The 12,855-nt window shown below is 53.0% G+C and overlaps 2 protein-coding genes and 1 pseudogene across 5 annotated transcripts; 1 reads left to right on the top strand and 2 right to left on the bottom strand.

Moving 5' to 3' along the window:
• Positions 1–47: 47 nt before the first annotated feature.
• Positions 48–7,514, bottom strand: LOC121166595 (interferon-induced 35 kDa protein-like). Of its 4 annotated transcripts, none has more exons than XM_040995819.1 (7): positions 7,345–7,514; positions 2,857–2,951; positions 1,188–1,335; positions 1,019–1,110; positions 729–915; positions 538–644; positions 48–367 (listed from the first exon to the last, which is right to left on the bottom strand). In XM_040995819.1, the coding sequence occupies exons 1-7, from the start codon at positions 7,445–7,447 to the stop codon at positions 176–178; spliced, it is 924 nt and encodes a 307-aa protein (XP_040851753.1). In that variant the 5' UTR covers positions 7,448–7,514; the 3' UTR covers positions 48–175. The 4 variants fall into 4 exon arrangements, with proteins under 4 accessions (XP_040851753.1, XP_040851752.1, XP_040851755.1 ...); XM_040995818.1 differs by having other exon boundaries at positions 1,004–1,110; positions 7,345–7,513; XM_040995821.1 differs by having other exon boundaries at positions 1,004–1,110; positions 2,862–2,951; positions 7,345–7,460.
• On the top strand, positions 1,751–2,495 carry LOC121166554 (annotated as a pseudogene).
• A 2,240-nt stretch (positions 7,515–9,754) lies between the features above and the next one.
• Positions 9,755–11,952, bottom strand: LOC121166596 (60S ribosomal protein L27). The gene is made up of 5 exons (XM_040995823.1): positions 11,865–11,952; positions 11,541–11,623; positions 10,807–10,976; positions 10,093–10,203; positions 9,755–10,014 (listed from the first exon to the last, which is right to left on the bottom strand). Exons 2-5 carry the CDS (start codon positions 11,619–11,621, stop codon positions 9,966–9,968), a joined length of 411 nt encoding a protein of 136 aa, XP_040851757.1. The 5' UTR covers positions 11,622–11,623; positions 11,865–11,952; the 3' UTR covers positions 9,755–9,965.
• Positions 11,953–12,855: the final 903 nt, after the last annotated feature.

Raw genomic sequence — 12,855 nt, 5'->3', positions numbered from 1 at the left:
TTCGAGTTTCCTTTTTTTGAATGAAATGAGGAATAACACCGCCCAGCTGTGCAGGCACATTTTACTGTTCTGCATTCAGTCTGTTGCAATGGCTGCCCCCTGCTGGCCAACGTGAAGCTTGCAGCCTGGGAACCTCAGCCAGGGGCTGGAGTTGGGAGTCCTGAGAAGAGCTCCCCTAGCTGGACTCCAGGGTGAAGACCGCTAGGCCCCGCTGTCCCGTGGGCACCACGGCCAGGGCCTCCACCTCCCCACCCCCACGAGTGGGCTTCTGAAAGTGGATTTCCAGGAGGTCATGCAGCTCTGGGCCGTCCAGGACGTCAGGAATGTTGAGCACCAGCACCGAGCGAGGAACTTGCTGGGAGGTGACCTGGAAGAGGTGGTGTGGGGGAGATAGCAAAGGCTCATGGGAGCAGAGGCTGGAACGGGCAGCAACAGGTGGGGATGCAGAAGAACACAGAAAAGCTGGCAGTAGGTGGGTCGGTATGATTTGGGAATGAGAAACAGGTTCCCTGGACCAGTTCCCCTTCTCCTGCTTACCTTAATGTCCTGGATCTTCCCGCTCATGTAGGGAGAGACTGTTAGCGGGACCTCCTTCCCGCCCAGGGGCACTCTGAACTGGCCGATCTGGCAGAGGCGCTGGGCCACTGGGGAATGAGAGAAGGGGTGGACTTTAGCCTCATGCACCTTGCGCCCTCCTTTTCCAGGCAGAAGTCTCAGGGCTGCCTTACCTTCCTCTTTCATGAATCCTAGTATGGCGCTCCCTTGCAGCAGCTCGCGAGTTTCCACGTCCCCACCCCCGTTCCTGGCCTTGCCAAAGAAGATCTCCAGCTTGTCCAGCAGCTCCTCCTCCTTCAGCCTAAGCCCGGTTGGAAACCCGCTGACCAGCACCATGCAGCTGCTCTTCTGGTTGCACACCTGTAGCAGCAGAAGGGAGGAGAGAGGGCCTTGATCCCAGTCCTAGCCTCACAGCCCTTGCATGCCCCAGGCCCCTGTGCTGCGTCACCTGGATGGAGGTTACCATGGGAAGCTCCACAGGCTGGACCTGCACCTTCAGCTGACACTCCTCCATGTCAATCTGATGCTTCTTCTGTCGCAGCACCTGCTCAGCCACTGGGCAGCAAGGAGAACAGGTCAGTGCCTGGAAGCTGCCCAGCTCCCCCACCGGAGGCCCCTTCACTCCAGCTCACCTTTGGGATCATCGAAAGTGACCAGGGCAGAGCCTCCAGGCAGAGGACAGCAGATCTGCAGGTTGGAAATCAAAGGCTTGGAGACCTTCTTGTCCTGCTGAGTGTGTCCTCGGAATACCAGGGGGATTTCAGGCATTGGGAACGGACCCTGGAGTGGAGGATGGAAAGCTGAGAACCCCCAAGGGCAAGCACATTTCCTGGTCACTCCCAGGTGGAGGGCACCCTAATCCTATTCAATGACGCCACCTGCCAGGGTTGAATGGATGTACTGCAAGCAAAGCTGAGCCAACGCTGCGCACAGATGTAGGATATAGCTCAGGTGCACACTGGGAACTTTAAAATTTTGTTGTTGTTGTTGGGGTGGGGGTGGATCAGTTGATCCATTTGAGAGCATGGAGAGAAATTCCTCTTTTGGTGTACTTCCTAAAATGGTCCCCATGATTGAGGCCTTTCCAGGCCTTCATTAGGAAGCTGGATTAGAAATGGAGTACTCAGGACTCAAACCAACACTGGGATCCAGCATGCTGACACTGGAGGCAGCAACTCTAACCCATTGTACCGCAATGCAGGTCCCCAAAGTTGTTTCTTTCTTTTAAGATTTCTTTATTTTAATTGGAAAGGCAGGTTTGCAAAGAAGAGACAGATCTTCCATCCTGTCCCAGTACAATGGCCTAGTGGCTAAATACTAACCTTGCAAGTGCTGGTACCCCATAAAGGTGCTGGTTTGTGTCCCAGTTGCCCACTTCCAGTCCAACTCCCTGCTTGTGGCCTGGGAAAGCAGTAGAGGATATCCCAAAGCCTTGGGACCCTGCACCTACACGGGAAGAAACTCCTGCCTCCTGGCTTCAGATCGGCTCAGCTCCAGCCATTGTGGCCACTTGGGGAGTGAACCAGCAGATAAAACATCTGTCTCTCCAGGAGAAGCTCCCACACTACTACAAGAACATCGGACTGGGTTTCAAGAGACTCAAGGAGGCTATTGAGGGCACCTACATTGATAAGAAATGCCCCTTCACCGGAAACATGTCCATCTGGGGGAGGATCCTGTCGGACATGGTGACCAAGATGAAGATGCAAAGGACCACTGTCATCCACCAGGACTATCTGCACTACATCCGGAAGTACAACCGCTTTGAGAAGTGCCTAAGAACATGTTGGTGCACCTGTCGCCCTGCTTCAGGGACGTCCAGATTGGGGACATCATCGTGTCATGGTGGGCGAGTGCTGGCCCCTCAGCAAGACCAGGACTTCAACGTGCTCAAAGTCAACAAGGTCACCGGCACCAAGAAACAGGTGCAGAAGTTCTGAGCCGCCACCGCCCCTCCCCCACACAAAATAAAATTATCGCAAAAAAGAAAGATGTCTCTCCTTCTCTCTGTAAATCTGCCTTTCCAATAAAAGCAAATAAATTAAGCAAAAAAGTTCACTCTCCACATGGCCACAACAATTGGAGCTGAGCCGATCCAAAGCCAGGAGCCAAGAACTTTTTCTCGGTCTCTCACATATATGCAAGGCCTTGAGCTGTCCTCCACTGTTCTCCAGGTGCAGTTGGGACTTGACTTAGTGGCCATTTGAGAAACTGGAGACATAGGCAGAGGCTTGGCTTGCTATGCCATTGTGCCGGCCTCATCTCCAGCTCATTCCTACAAAACCGTACTCCATTTCTCACCTTACCTTGTCTTTGGGGAAGTCCTTGCACTTCCTTTTCAGCTCCTCCAGTCTCATGTTCAGCCTGGCCTGCTCCTCCTGCAGGGCGTGGAGGACCTACAGAAGAAGGGAACAGCCATTCATGTACCTGCCTCTGGGGAATGAACCTGCCCAGGCGAGCAGTGGGCACTCTGGACCCAAGAACGGGAGTTGTCGTTCAACCCAAAGTGGCTGCACCCCTCTGTTCAGGTCTGGATGGATCTTGGCCCACTGTACCCAGGGCATGGCTAGCCACAGCTCAGCCAAAGGGCAGAGCCACAGCTGCTTCCTTGTGACAAATCTGGAGTGAAACAGTGACAGGGTGCTGGTGCTGACAGGGGGCGGTAGAAGGAAAGGATTTGGTTCTACAGGGGGCCAGGTGTTTGGAGGAAGACACCACCTTGAGGAAGGCCAGCTGTCACACTGCTAGCCATACTGGGCCAGACACCACGCTGAGTCCTTCATGCATATTACACAGCTCCATTCTTTTTTTCTTTTTTAAGATTTATTTATTTATATTGCAAAATCAGATATACAGAGAGGAGAAAAGTCAGAAAGATCTTGTGTCCAATGATTCACTCTCCAAGTAACTACAAAGGTCGGAGCTGAGCTGATCCAAAGCCAAAGCCAGGAGCTTCTTCTGGGACTCCCATGAGGGTGCAGGGTCCCAAAGCTTCAGGTTGTCCTCGACTGCTTTTCCAGGCCACAAGCAGGGAGCTAGATGGGAAACAGGGTCGCCGGGACCAGAACTGGCGCCTGTATGGGAGGACAGCACTTGCAAGGCGAGGACTTTAGAGTAGGTCACCATGCCAGGATCACAGCTTCATTCTCATGGCAACATCTCAGCTTTCCTTATTAATTAATTAATTTATATTTTTATTTTTAAATATTTATTTTCTTTTATTAGAAAGTCAGATTTAGGGCCTGGCATGGTGGCTAGCAGCTAAAGTCCTCGCCTTGAACGTGTTGGGATCCCATACAGGCGCCTGTTCTAATCCTGCCAGCTCCACTTCCCATCTAGCTCCCTGCTTGTGGCCTGGGAAAGAAGTCGATGATGGCCCAAAGCCTTGGGACCCTGCACCCACGTGGGAGACCTGGAAGAAGTTCCTGGCTCCTGGCTTTGGATCGGCGCAGCACCAGCCGTTGTGCTCACTTGGGGAGTGAATCATCGGATGGAAGATCTTCTTCTCTGTCTCTCCTCCTGCCTGTATATCTGGCTTTCTAATAAAAAATAAAATAACTCTTTAAAAAAAACTTTCATAGAGATTTATGTATTTATTTAAAAGAGTAACAGAGAGGAAATGAGAGCTCTTCTCTTCTTCAGCTAGTCCACTCCCCGAATGACCACAACAGCCAGCACCAGGCCAGCCCAACGCTGGGGTCTGGAGCCTCTTCTGGGTCTCCCATGTGGGTGGCCCAAGGAGTTGGGCCATTTTCCTGTGCTTTCTCAGGCACAGTGCCAGGGAGCTGGACCAGAAGTGGAACAGTGCTTCCTTCCTTCTTTCCCTTTTTCCTTCCTTCTCTCCTTCCTCCTTCCTTCTTCTTTCCAAAAATAAAAAATAGTAACAACAACAACAAAAAAGAAGTAGAACAGCCAGGATTCAAACGTGTGCCCAAATGGGATGCTAGTGTCACAGCAGGTAGAAGTTTAACCTATTATACCACAATGCCAGCCCATAAATTAAAAATTCAAGAACTCAAAACAATTGGCTATGGGTCCTTGGGCCCACCAGTGGGTGGGTGCCTGGTCTGTGAACCCTGGAGATAGAAAGTGCAGCAGGACCTGGGTTGTCTGGCCTGGGTCTTTGGGCTTGCTGTGTGGTGAGTGTCTGGTCCGTGAGCCCCAGGAGCAGGCAGTCCAGTGAGACCCAGGTCAGCTGGCCCAGGCCTTGGGCCCATGGGGCAATGAGAGCCTGGTCTGTGAGCCCTGGGGGTGGGGACTTCCAGTAGGGCCTGAGACACCTGCCTGGATCCTTATGCCTCCCTGTGCAGTGGGTGCCAGTCCACAAGCCCCAGCTTTAGGGGGCCCTGATTGGGTGGCCCAGTGTGCCAGTGGCACCAGGGCAAGTTCACTGACCACCTAGGAACATGCTTATGTGGGCTTGGTGCGTGGGCACGCAGGGGTCTGGCGATGGCACAGGTGGGGGCATACAGGGGTCTGGAGTCACATCCAGGATCAGTGGTCTGACTGTAGAGTTCATGTGTCAGAGCTGGGCCTTCACAGTGGAAAAGACGAAGCAGTGGAGCTGGCCCAGATGCATGTGGAGGGTAAGGTAGCCCAGTGGGGGCCTGCAGAAGAGAACTGTTGGACAACTACCCCATCCAAACGGTGACAGCAAATATCTGGGCAAATGGGGACTCTAAGGGTGACTATGTGAACCACTGGACATTGGAAGGTATTCCTCATCCCTGGATGGGCAAGATTGACAGCATTTCAGAACTAGTGAAACCACTTGGGCAGAACCCTCAGCGCCATGTGCCACACTGGGGACCTGGGCCATTATCATGAGGGCGTTCCCATCCCTGGGCACCGGAGCAGGTAGAAGGCCGAGTATGGTTTCCTCCCTTATCCTCACCCAGATAAAGAAGAAATAGAAAATTTGAAAATAATGATCACACCCACTTCTCCCTAACCCTCGATCCTTCCCTCCCTGATCAACTAAGTAAACATCCTCAAAAACTTTAAAATTGGATAGTGAGCACTGAGCAAGTGCATTTATCCTGTTCTAGGCCCTGGGGATTCCAAGACAAACCCTCCCGAGGGGGCTTGTCCTGAGACAAGCTGGGTGGTTAAGGCAATGCGCAGGTGAGCCCACCATACACCAGTGCTAAGTGCTACAGAAACAGAACAGGGAAGCCGGGAGGGCGAGGGAGGTGAGGATGATGAAGATGGAGGTGAAGGAGCCAGCTGGGCCGACATCTGGGGAAAGTTCTATGCCAAGGGAACAGCTGGTGCAAGAGCTCAGAGCAGGGGGAGTGTCGGGTGGCTCTGAGGAGCAGCACGCGGGCTAGAGCAGAATAAGCAAGGGGTTAGGGGATGGGGATGAACTTGGAAAACACAACAGAGGGGATGCCAAGGCCAGCCTGATGCTTAAACAAGAACAGTGGGCTGTTGTGTGAATACACAGGTGAGCAGAGAGGGCAGGAGCCCAGCATCAGTGAATGGGCACCAGGTGGCCTGGACCCTGTGACAGCAGAGAGAAGTCATCAGACCAGACAGACTGACACTGAAGGAGTGAAAGAAACACGGAGGACAAAGAGAGGTGTCCCTGATGATGTGACAAGTTTTGGGGTTTTTTTTTTTTTTAAGATTTAATTTTGATTGCAAAGTCAGATATATAGAGAGGAGGAGAGATAGAGAGGAAGATCTTCCATCCGCTGATTCACTCCCCAAGTGACCACAACAGCCGAAACTGAGCCGATCCAAAGCCGGGAGCCAGGAAGTTCCTCTAGGTCTCCCATACAGGTGCAGGGTCCCAAAGCTTTGAGCTGTCCTCCACTGCTTTCCCAAGCCACAAGTAGGGAGCTGGATGGGAACTGGTGCCCATATGGGATCCTGGCAGTTACAAGGTTGAGGACTTGTCTCTAGGCCACTGCACTGGGTGAGCCCCTGGAAGGCCAGTCGCAGGGAAGACTCATAGGAGACCCAAAAGCAGCTCTGGCTTCAGATCAGCTCAGCTCTGGCCATTGCAATCATCGGGGGAGTGAAGCAGTAGATGGAAGATCTTTCTCTTTTCTCTTTCACCTTGGAAAGAGCTGGATGGGAAGCAGGACCGCCAGGACTAGAACCAGTTCCCATATGGGATTCCAGCGCATTCAAGGTGAGGACCTTAACTGCTATGCTATTGCGCCGGGAATTTCGGGAGATTTCTTTTTCAATAAAAATATATACAGGGCCTGGCGCGGTGGCCTATTGGCTAAAGTCCTCACCTTGAAAACACTGGGATGTCATATGGGTGATGGTTATAATCCCGCTAGCTCCATTTCCCATCCAGCTCCCTGCTTGTGGCCTGGGAAAGCAGAGGCGGACGGCCCAAAGCCTTGGGACCCTACACTCGTGTAGGAGACCCAGAAGAGTCTCGAGACCAACTGGCCTCAGAATGGCTCAGCTCTGGCCGTTGCGGCCACTTTGGGGAGTGAATCATCGGATGAAAGATCTTTCTCTCTGTATATCTGACTTTGCAATAAAAAAAAAATAAATCTTTTTAAAAAAACCTAAATACATCTTGAAAAAATCTGAAGTCCCTTCCTACTTATGAGGGAGGAAAAGGCAGAGAAACTAAAGGACATGGTCCATTCACTTACCCGTGTTTCCTGAGTGCTTATGGCCCACCGGGCACCCTAACACCACTCTCTTCCCGGAGCTCAGTCCAATAGGGAAGGGACAGGCAGGACTCCCCAGACTCCTGCATCTTCCCAGCCTACAGCCCCTGTGGCTTCTCGCTACCCTAGCACCTTGCCCCTCACTCACAGTCAGGTTCATAGATGCTGGTCTGGGGTCCATGTGTCTGAGGCTTCAGAGGTGACCACGAAGAGACAGGATCTGTGAAGGGTCCTCCCCAGCCAAGCGGCATTAATTACACTTTGGAAGGTGCTGGCTGGCTCCCCACTTCCACTTTCGCTTCTGGAAAGCCTCAGCACAATGGCCCGCCCCCAGGCGGAGTCTCTCTTGATGCTGGCTCCGCCCTGCCAGCAGACTTCAAAGGCAATGGCCACATGGCTCCTGGCAGCAAGGCTGATCCCAGCAAGGGGGGACCAGTATAAGCTGCCGGGTGCAATCTGCACCATCTTCCTGGAGACCTGCAGAGGCTGAGGACTTACAAACGTCCATGAGACAATTCAGCTGGGTCATACCACCAGGGCCGACACAGCCTACCACAAATTCTTGAAGCTCTAAGGATATCCATCATTTGGGAGTTTAAAGCCTGTCATGGTACTTTACATATATCCAGTCCTCAAAAAATCTTTTGTTCAAGGTCACATCACCAGAGAACAGAAAAGCAGACATCCATCTCTGGGACAGTATTTTAACTTAGGACTTGAGATAAAATACCTGTTCCCATTTTGGTGACCCTGGCCTGGGAAATGCACACAAAGCAGGATTTGTTCCTTAACACTTTTGTTCCAGGAACTCGCTCGCTTACCAAGCCTGCTTTTCCATCCCAGTTCTAATGACGATGACCCAGTTTTGTGGCCTAGCAGCTAAAGTCCTCGCCTTGAATGCACCAGGATCCCATATGGGTGCCGGTTCTAATCCTGGCAGCCCCGCTTCCCATCCAGCTCCCTGCTTGTGGCCTGGGAAAGCAGCTGAAGATGGCCCAAAGCTTTGGGATCCTGCACCCGTGTGGGAGACTCGGAAGAGGTTGCTTCCTCCCGGCTTTGGATCGGCGCAGCACTGGCCATAGCGGTCACTTGGGGAGTGAATCATTGGACCGAAGATCTTCCTCTCTATATATCTGACTTTGTAATAAAAATAAACCTTTAAAAAAATATTTAAGAGCATAATATTACCCAGAAATTTGCCATGTGTTGCTTTACTCCCCAAATGGCTGCACCAACTAGAGTCGAGCTGATCCTGATGTGATTCTTCTGAATCTCTCATCTGCTGCATGGTCCCAAGGACTTGAGCAAGCAGCTGGGACTAAACTGGTGCCCATACGTGTGCTGGGTTGAGACCCCTGTAACTGCTGGTGAGGAAGGGCAATAGTTTTGGTTCCTCCGACATGTACCAAGTACAAGTCAGTTGACAGTTTAGATGACAAAGGGCAGCCAGCCTCCTGAAAAGCAACTAGGCCACAGCCAGCACCATGATGTACTAGACTAAGCCCCTGTCCTGCCTGTGACACTGGCATCGCACATGAGCTCAGGTTTAGACCCAGCTACACCACTTGCTAACTGGCTGCCTCTGGCCTCGAAAGTCCTTGGGTCTCTGCAACCATTAGGGAGATCCAGAAGGAGCTCCTGGCTCCAGACCAGCTCAGCTCTGAGGAATTAAAACGGCAGGTGAAGCTCTGCCTCTCCCTCTTAAAAACAAAACTTTAGGCTAGACATGGTAACTTGGTGGCTAACTCTTTGACTTGCATGACTCAGGATCCCACATGGGCACCAGCTCATGTCCTGGTTGCTCCACTTTGCATCCAGCTCTCCGCTGTGGCTTGGGAAAGCAGTAGAGAATGGCCCAAAGCTTGGGGATGCTGTACCCTCATGGGAGAGCTAGAAGCTCCTGACTCCTAACCAGATCAGTTTTGGACACTGCAGCCATTTGGCGAATGAAACAGTAGACAGAAAATCTTCCTGCCCATTTCTTTTTTTTTTTTTTGAAGATTTTATTTTTAATTTTTATTGGAAAGGTGGATATACAGAGAGGAAGATCTTCCACCCGATGATTCACTCCCCAAGTGACTGCAATGGCCAGTGCTGTGCTGATCCAAAGCCAGGAGCCAGGAACCTCTTCCGGGTATCCCACATGGGTGCAGGGTCCCAAAGCCCTGGGCGGTCCTTCCCGAGCCACAGGGAGGGAGCTGGATGGGAAGCAGGGCTGCCAGGATTAGAACCGGTGTCCAGTCCATGTCTTTTGAATAAAAATAAGTAAATCTTTAAAAGGGGATGTGGCACGGTAGTCTAATGGCCTAGCAACTGAAGTCCTCGCCTTGAACACACTGGAATCTCATGTGGGTGCCACTTCTAATCCAGGCAGCCCTGCTTCCTATCCAGCTCCCTGCTTGTGGCCTGGGAAAGTATTCGAGGACGGCCCAAAGCCTTGGGACCGTGCACCTGTGTGGGAGACCTGGGAGAGGTTCCTGGCTCCTGGCCTCAAAGCAGCTCAGCTCCAGTCGTTACAGTCACTTGGTAAATCATTGGATGGAAGATCTTCCTCTTCTTGTATGCATATAATTTGTTTCCAATAAAAATGAATAATCTTAAAAAAATAAAAAGAAAAGATAACCAGGCCAAAGACAGCCTCACAAGCTTGTCTTTAACTCCCCTCTTGACTCTCAGCCACCACCTGTGAATGCCCAATGGGCTAAAACATGCAGCAGGTAAACAACTTCTTTTTTTAAAGTCTTTAATGAGCGGAACAAGAAACAATATCTAAAACCGCAGCTTTTGGAAGAACCACTTGTTTTTGCCAGTCTTGTACCTGGAAGGGAAGGAGGATATCTGTGAAGAAGGGAACAGAAGGACAAAACTGCCCAGCCCCACCCTCAAAGCTCCTCACCTCTCCTCAAACTTGATCTTGGCCTCCCGCCGGGCCTTGCGTTTCAGAGCAGGGTCTCTGAAGACATCCTTGTTCACCACAGTTTTGTCCAAGGGGATATCCACGGAGTACCTGGAGACGAGGCAGGCTCAGGCCGTCTGCATGCGGCAGGACTCCCCTGACCCTCCGGAGCAGCCTCTTCAGGCCCTGGCCCACTGGGACAGAGCTCCCAGACACAGCCATTAACACCATGCTGAAGCTGCATGTGGGGGGCTACCACCATGTGGGGCACCTGGACGGAGTTTCTGGCTCCCTGTTTGGGCCCAGCCCAGTTCTGACCATCACTGACACCTGGACTTGCGGCTGTAAAGCACTGAGTGAACCTGAGCATGCTAGGCTCAAATTGTGGAAATTCTCATTTTCTATACTCATCTGCCAACACAAAAGCCAGGCAGCCTGCTGCTGCCTCTCTCTATGGCACCACACCCCAGCACTGGGAGAATCTACCCACCCCATTCCTGGAGCACCCAGGACAAAAGCAGGAGCAAGAACTCCACCCGCTGTACCACAGCATCCACCCCTTCCCAGCACAAGGAATTCTCAGCGCTGCTCAGTAAAGTCAGGGAAGGAAGGACAAGATGGGGGGACTGGGGACCACAGCCACTTTACAAACCCATGTCCCCTTCTAGGCCCTGGATTGAGAAATCAAAGACCTGGCTGGGCAGCCCTGCGCACCTGGTGGGCATGAGGTGGTTGTAGTTATAAACCTTCACGAACGACTTGATCTTGGAGCGTTTGGCGATCTTCTTCTTGCCCATGGCGGCTGTGACTTTGCGGGGATAGCGGTCGATGCCGGCCACCAGCGCGTGGCTGTAGGGGCGGTCCGAGGTGCCATCGTCGATGTTCTGAACAAGCCACACGGCACGGGGTTTGTTAGGAACGTGAGGGCAGCCGGGGAGACACAACACTCCCGGCCCCCACTCCACACCTCAGATGGGCAGCACACAGCGCCGGCTCCCCCTGGGCGACATTCCCAGGAAAACCTCCGGGGGAAAGGCCGGAACACACCACGGGCCACACACCTACCGGGTGTCCCCTGCACCTTCCCCTCTCCCAGACAGTCGGGGGCTGCAGCGCCGACCCCCGGCATCTCGGCCTCCCATGTTCCCCGAGGACCCCAGGCCACAGCTCAGCGGCTGCAGCGCCGACCCCCGGGGCCACCCCTGTCCCCCGAGGACCCCGGCCACAGCTCAGCGCCGATCCCCGGCACTTCGGCCACCCCTGTACCCCGAGGACCCCCGGCCACAGCTCAGCGGCTGCAGCGCCGACCCCCGGGGCCACCCCGGCCACAGCTCAGCGCCGATCCCCGGCACCTCGGCCACCCCTGTCCCCCGAGGACCTCCGGCCACAGCTCAGGGCCGACCCCCGGCATCTCGGCCCCCCGGGACCACCTCCGTCCCCGCTCCCACCTTCACGATCACGGCTTTGCGTCCCGAGTAGCGTCCGGCCAGGACCAGCACCACCTTCCCGGGTTTCATGAACTTGCCCATTTCTGCAGAGAGGAGGGAGAAAGAGCCGCTCAGGTATCGGGCAACACCGGAGCTCCGCGCCGAGTCCCGCCTGCCCAGGCCAGCCCACGTCGAGGGCCCAGCATTGCCGTCCCGGCAAAGTCAACATCCGATACGAAGACGTCAGAGACCCACCGACGCAACGAACCGCGGCAGCCCCGCAAGGAGCGTCCCCGGATCCTGGATGGCGACAGATTGCAAGACCAAGGCCAAACCTCAACTTACCGACGGCAGCCACTAGGGCCTACAGCAAAGAAGGAAGGGAGTGCACTTCCGCCAACCTTTCACCCATGGGGCGGGTGATCTCACTTCCTGTCCCGCCTCTCAGCTCGCGACACGCAGCCTGTGGGCGCTGAGCGTTTACGTTACGGGCGGAAGTAGTTCCTGAGGGGAAAGTAGGACCTGGCGGCGCACGTATTTGAATCAAACTTTATTAGCAGCTCCAGGAATAGACAAAAGCCAACGCGGCCAGGGGGAAGAGGCGGGAGGTAGATGGATATGCATTTTCGGCTCTCGGGCGCTAGATGGAGGATGCGGTCTGAAATTACCTCTTTTTTTTTTAATTACTTTTATTTATTTGAAAGGGAGACAGAGGAAGCAAATTAAAAATTCCTGAAAATTCCTTTTTAGTCTTGGAAGATGCAGGGAACAAACTAGGATAAAAATGAGGTAAGTGGGGAAGACCAAAAAATGGTACTATTGTTTAAAAAATTTAATTATTTAAAAGGCAAAGTAATGGAGACAGAGCGAGCGAGAGAGAAAAATCTTCCATCCATAATTTACTCCGCAACTGGCCACAGCAGCCGGAACTGGACCAGACCAAAGCCAGAAGCCAGGAGTGTCCTCCAGGAACCAAAGGACTTGGGTCTTGTTCTGTGGCTTTCCGCAGGTCATTAGCAAGGAGCTAGATAAGAAGTGGAGCAGCCAGGACTTGAACTGGCACCCAGACGGAATGCTGGCACTGCAGGTGGCAGTTTTACCCCCACAACCCAGCTCCTGGTGTCACTGATTGTAACCAACAGAAACAAGTGTGACAGAGGTGAGTGATGATCAGGTTGGCCCTGTGTCAACTTTATCTATTTCCCTGTTCTTTTTTAAGATTTATTTATTTTTATTGCAAAGTCAGATATACAGAGAGGAGAGACAGAGAGGAAGACCTTCCATCCGCTGATTCACTCCCCAGGGAGCTGGATGGGAAGCAGGGCCACCGAATTAG

Source organism: Ochotona curzoniae, unplaced genomic scaffold (genome assembly GCF_017591425.1).
Source record: "Ochotona curzoniae isolate NIBS_2020 unplaced genomic scaffold, NIBS_Ocur_1.0 patch175, whole genome shotgun sequence".
Taxonomy (NCBI): Eukaryota; Metazoa; Chordata; class Mammalia; order Lagomorpha; family Ochotonidae; genus Ochotona; species Ochotona curzoniae.
The sequence above is the reverse complement of the archived record's forward strand: the minus strand, read 5'-3'. Positions and strand labels throughout refer to the sequence as shown.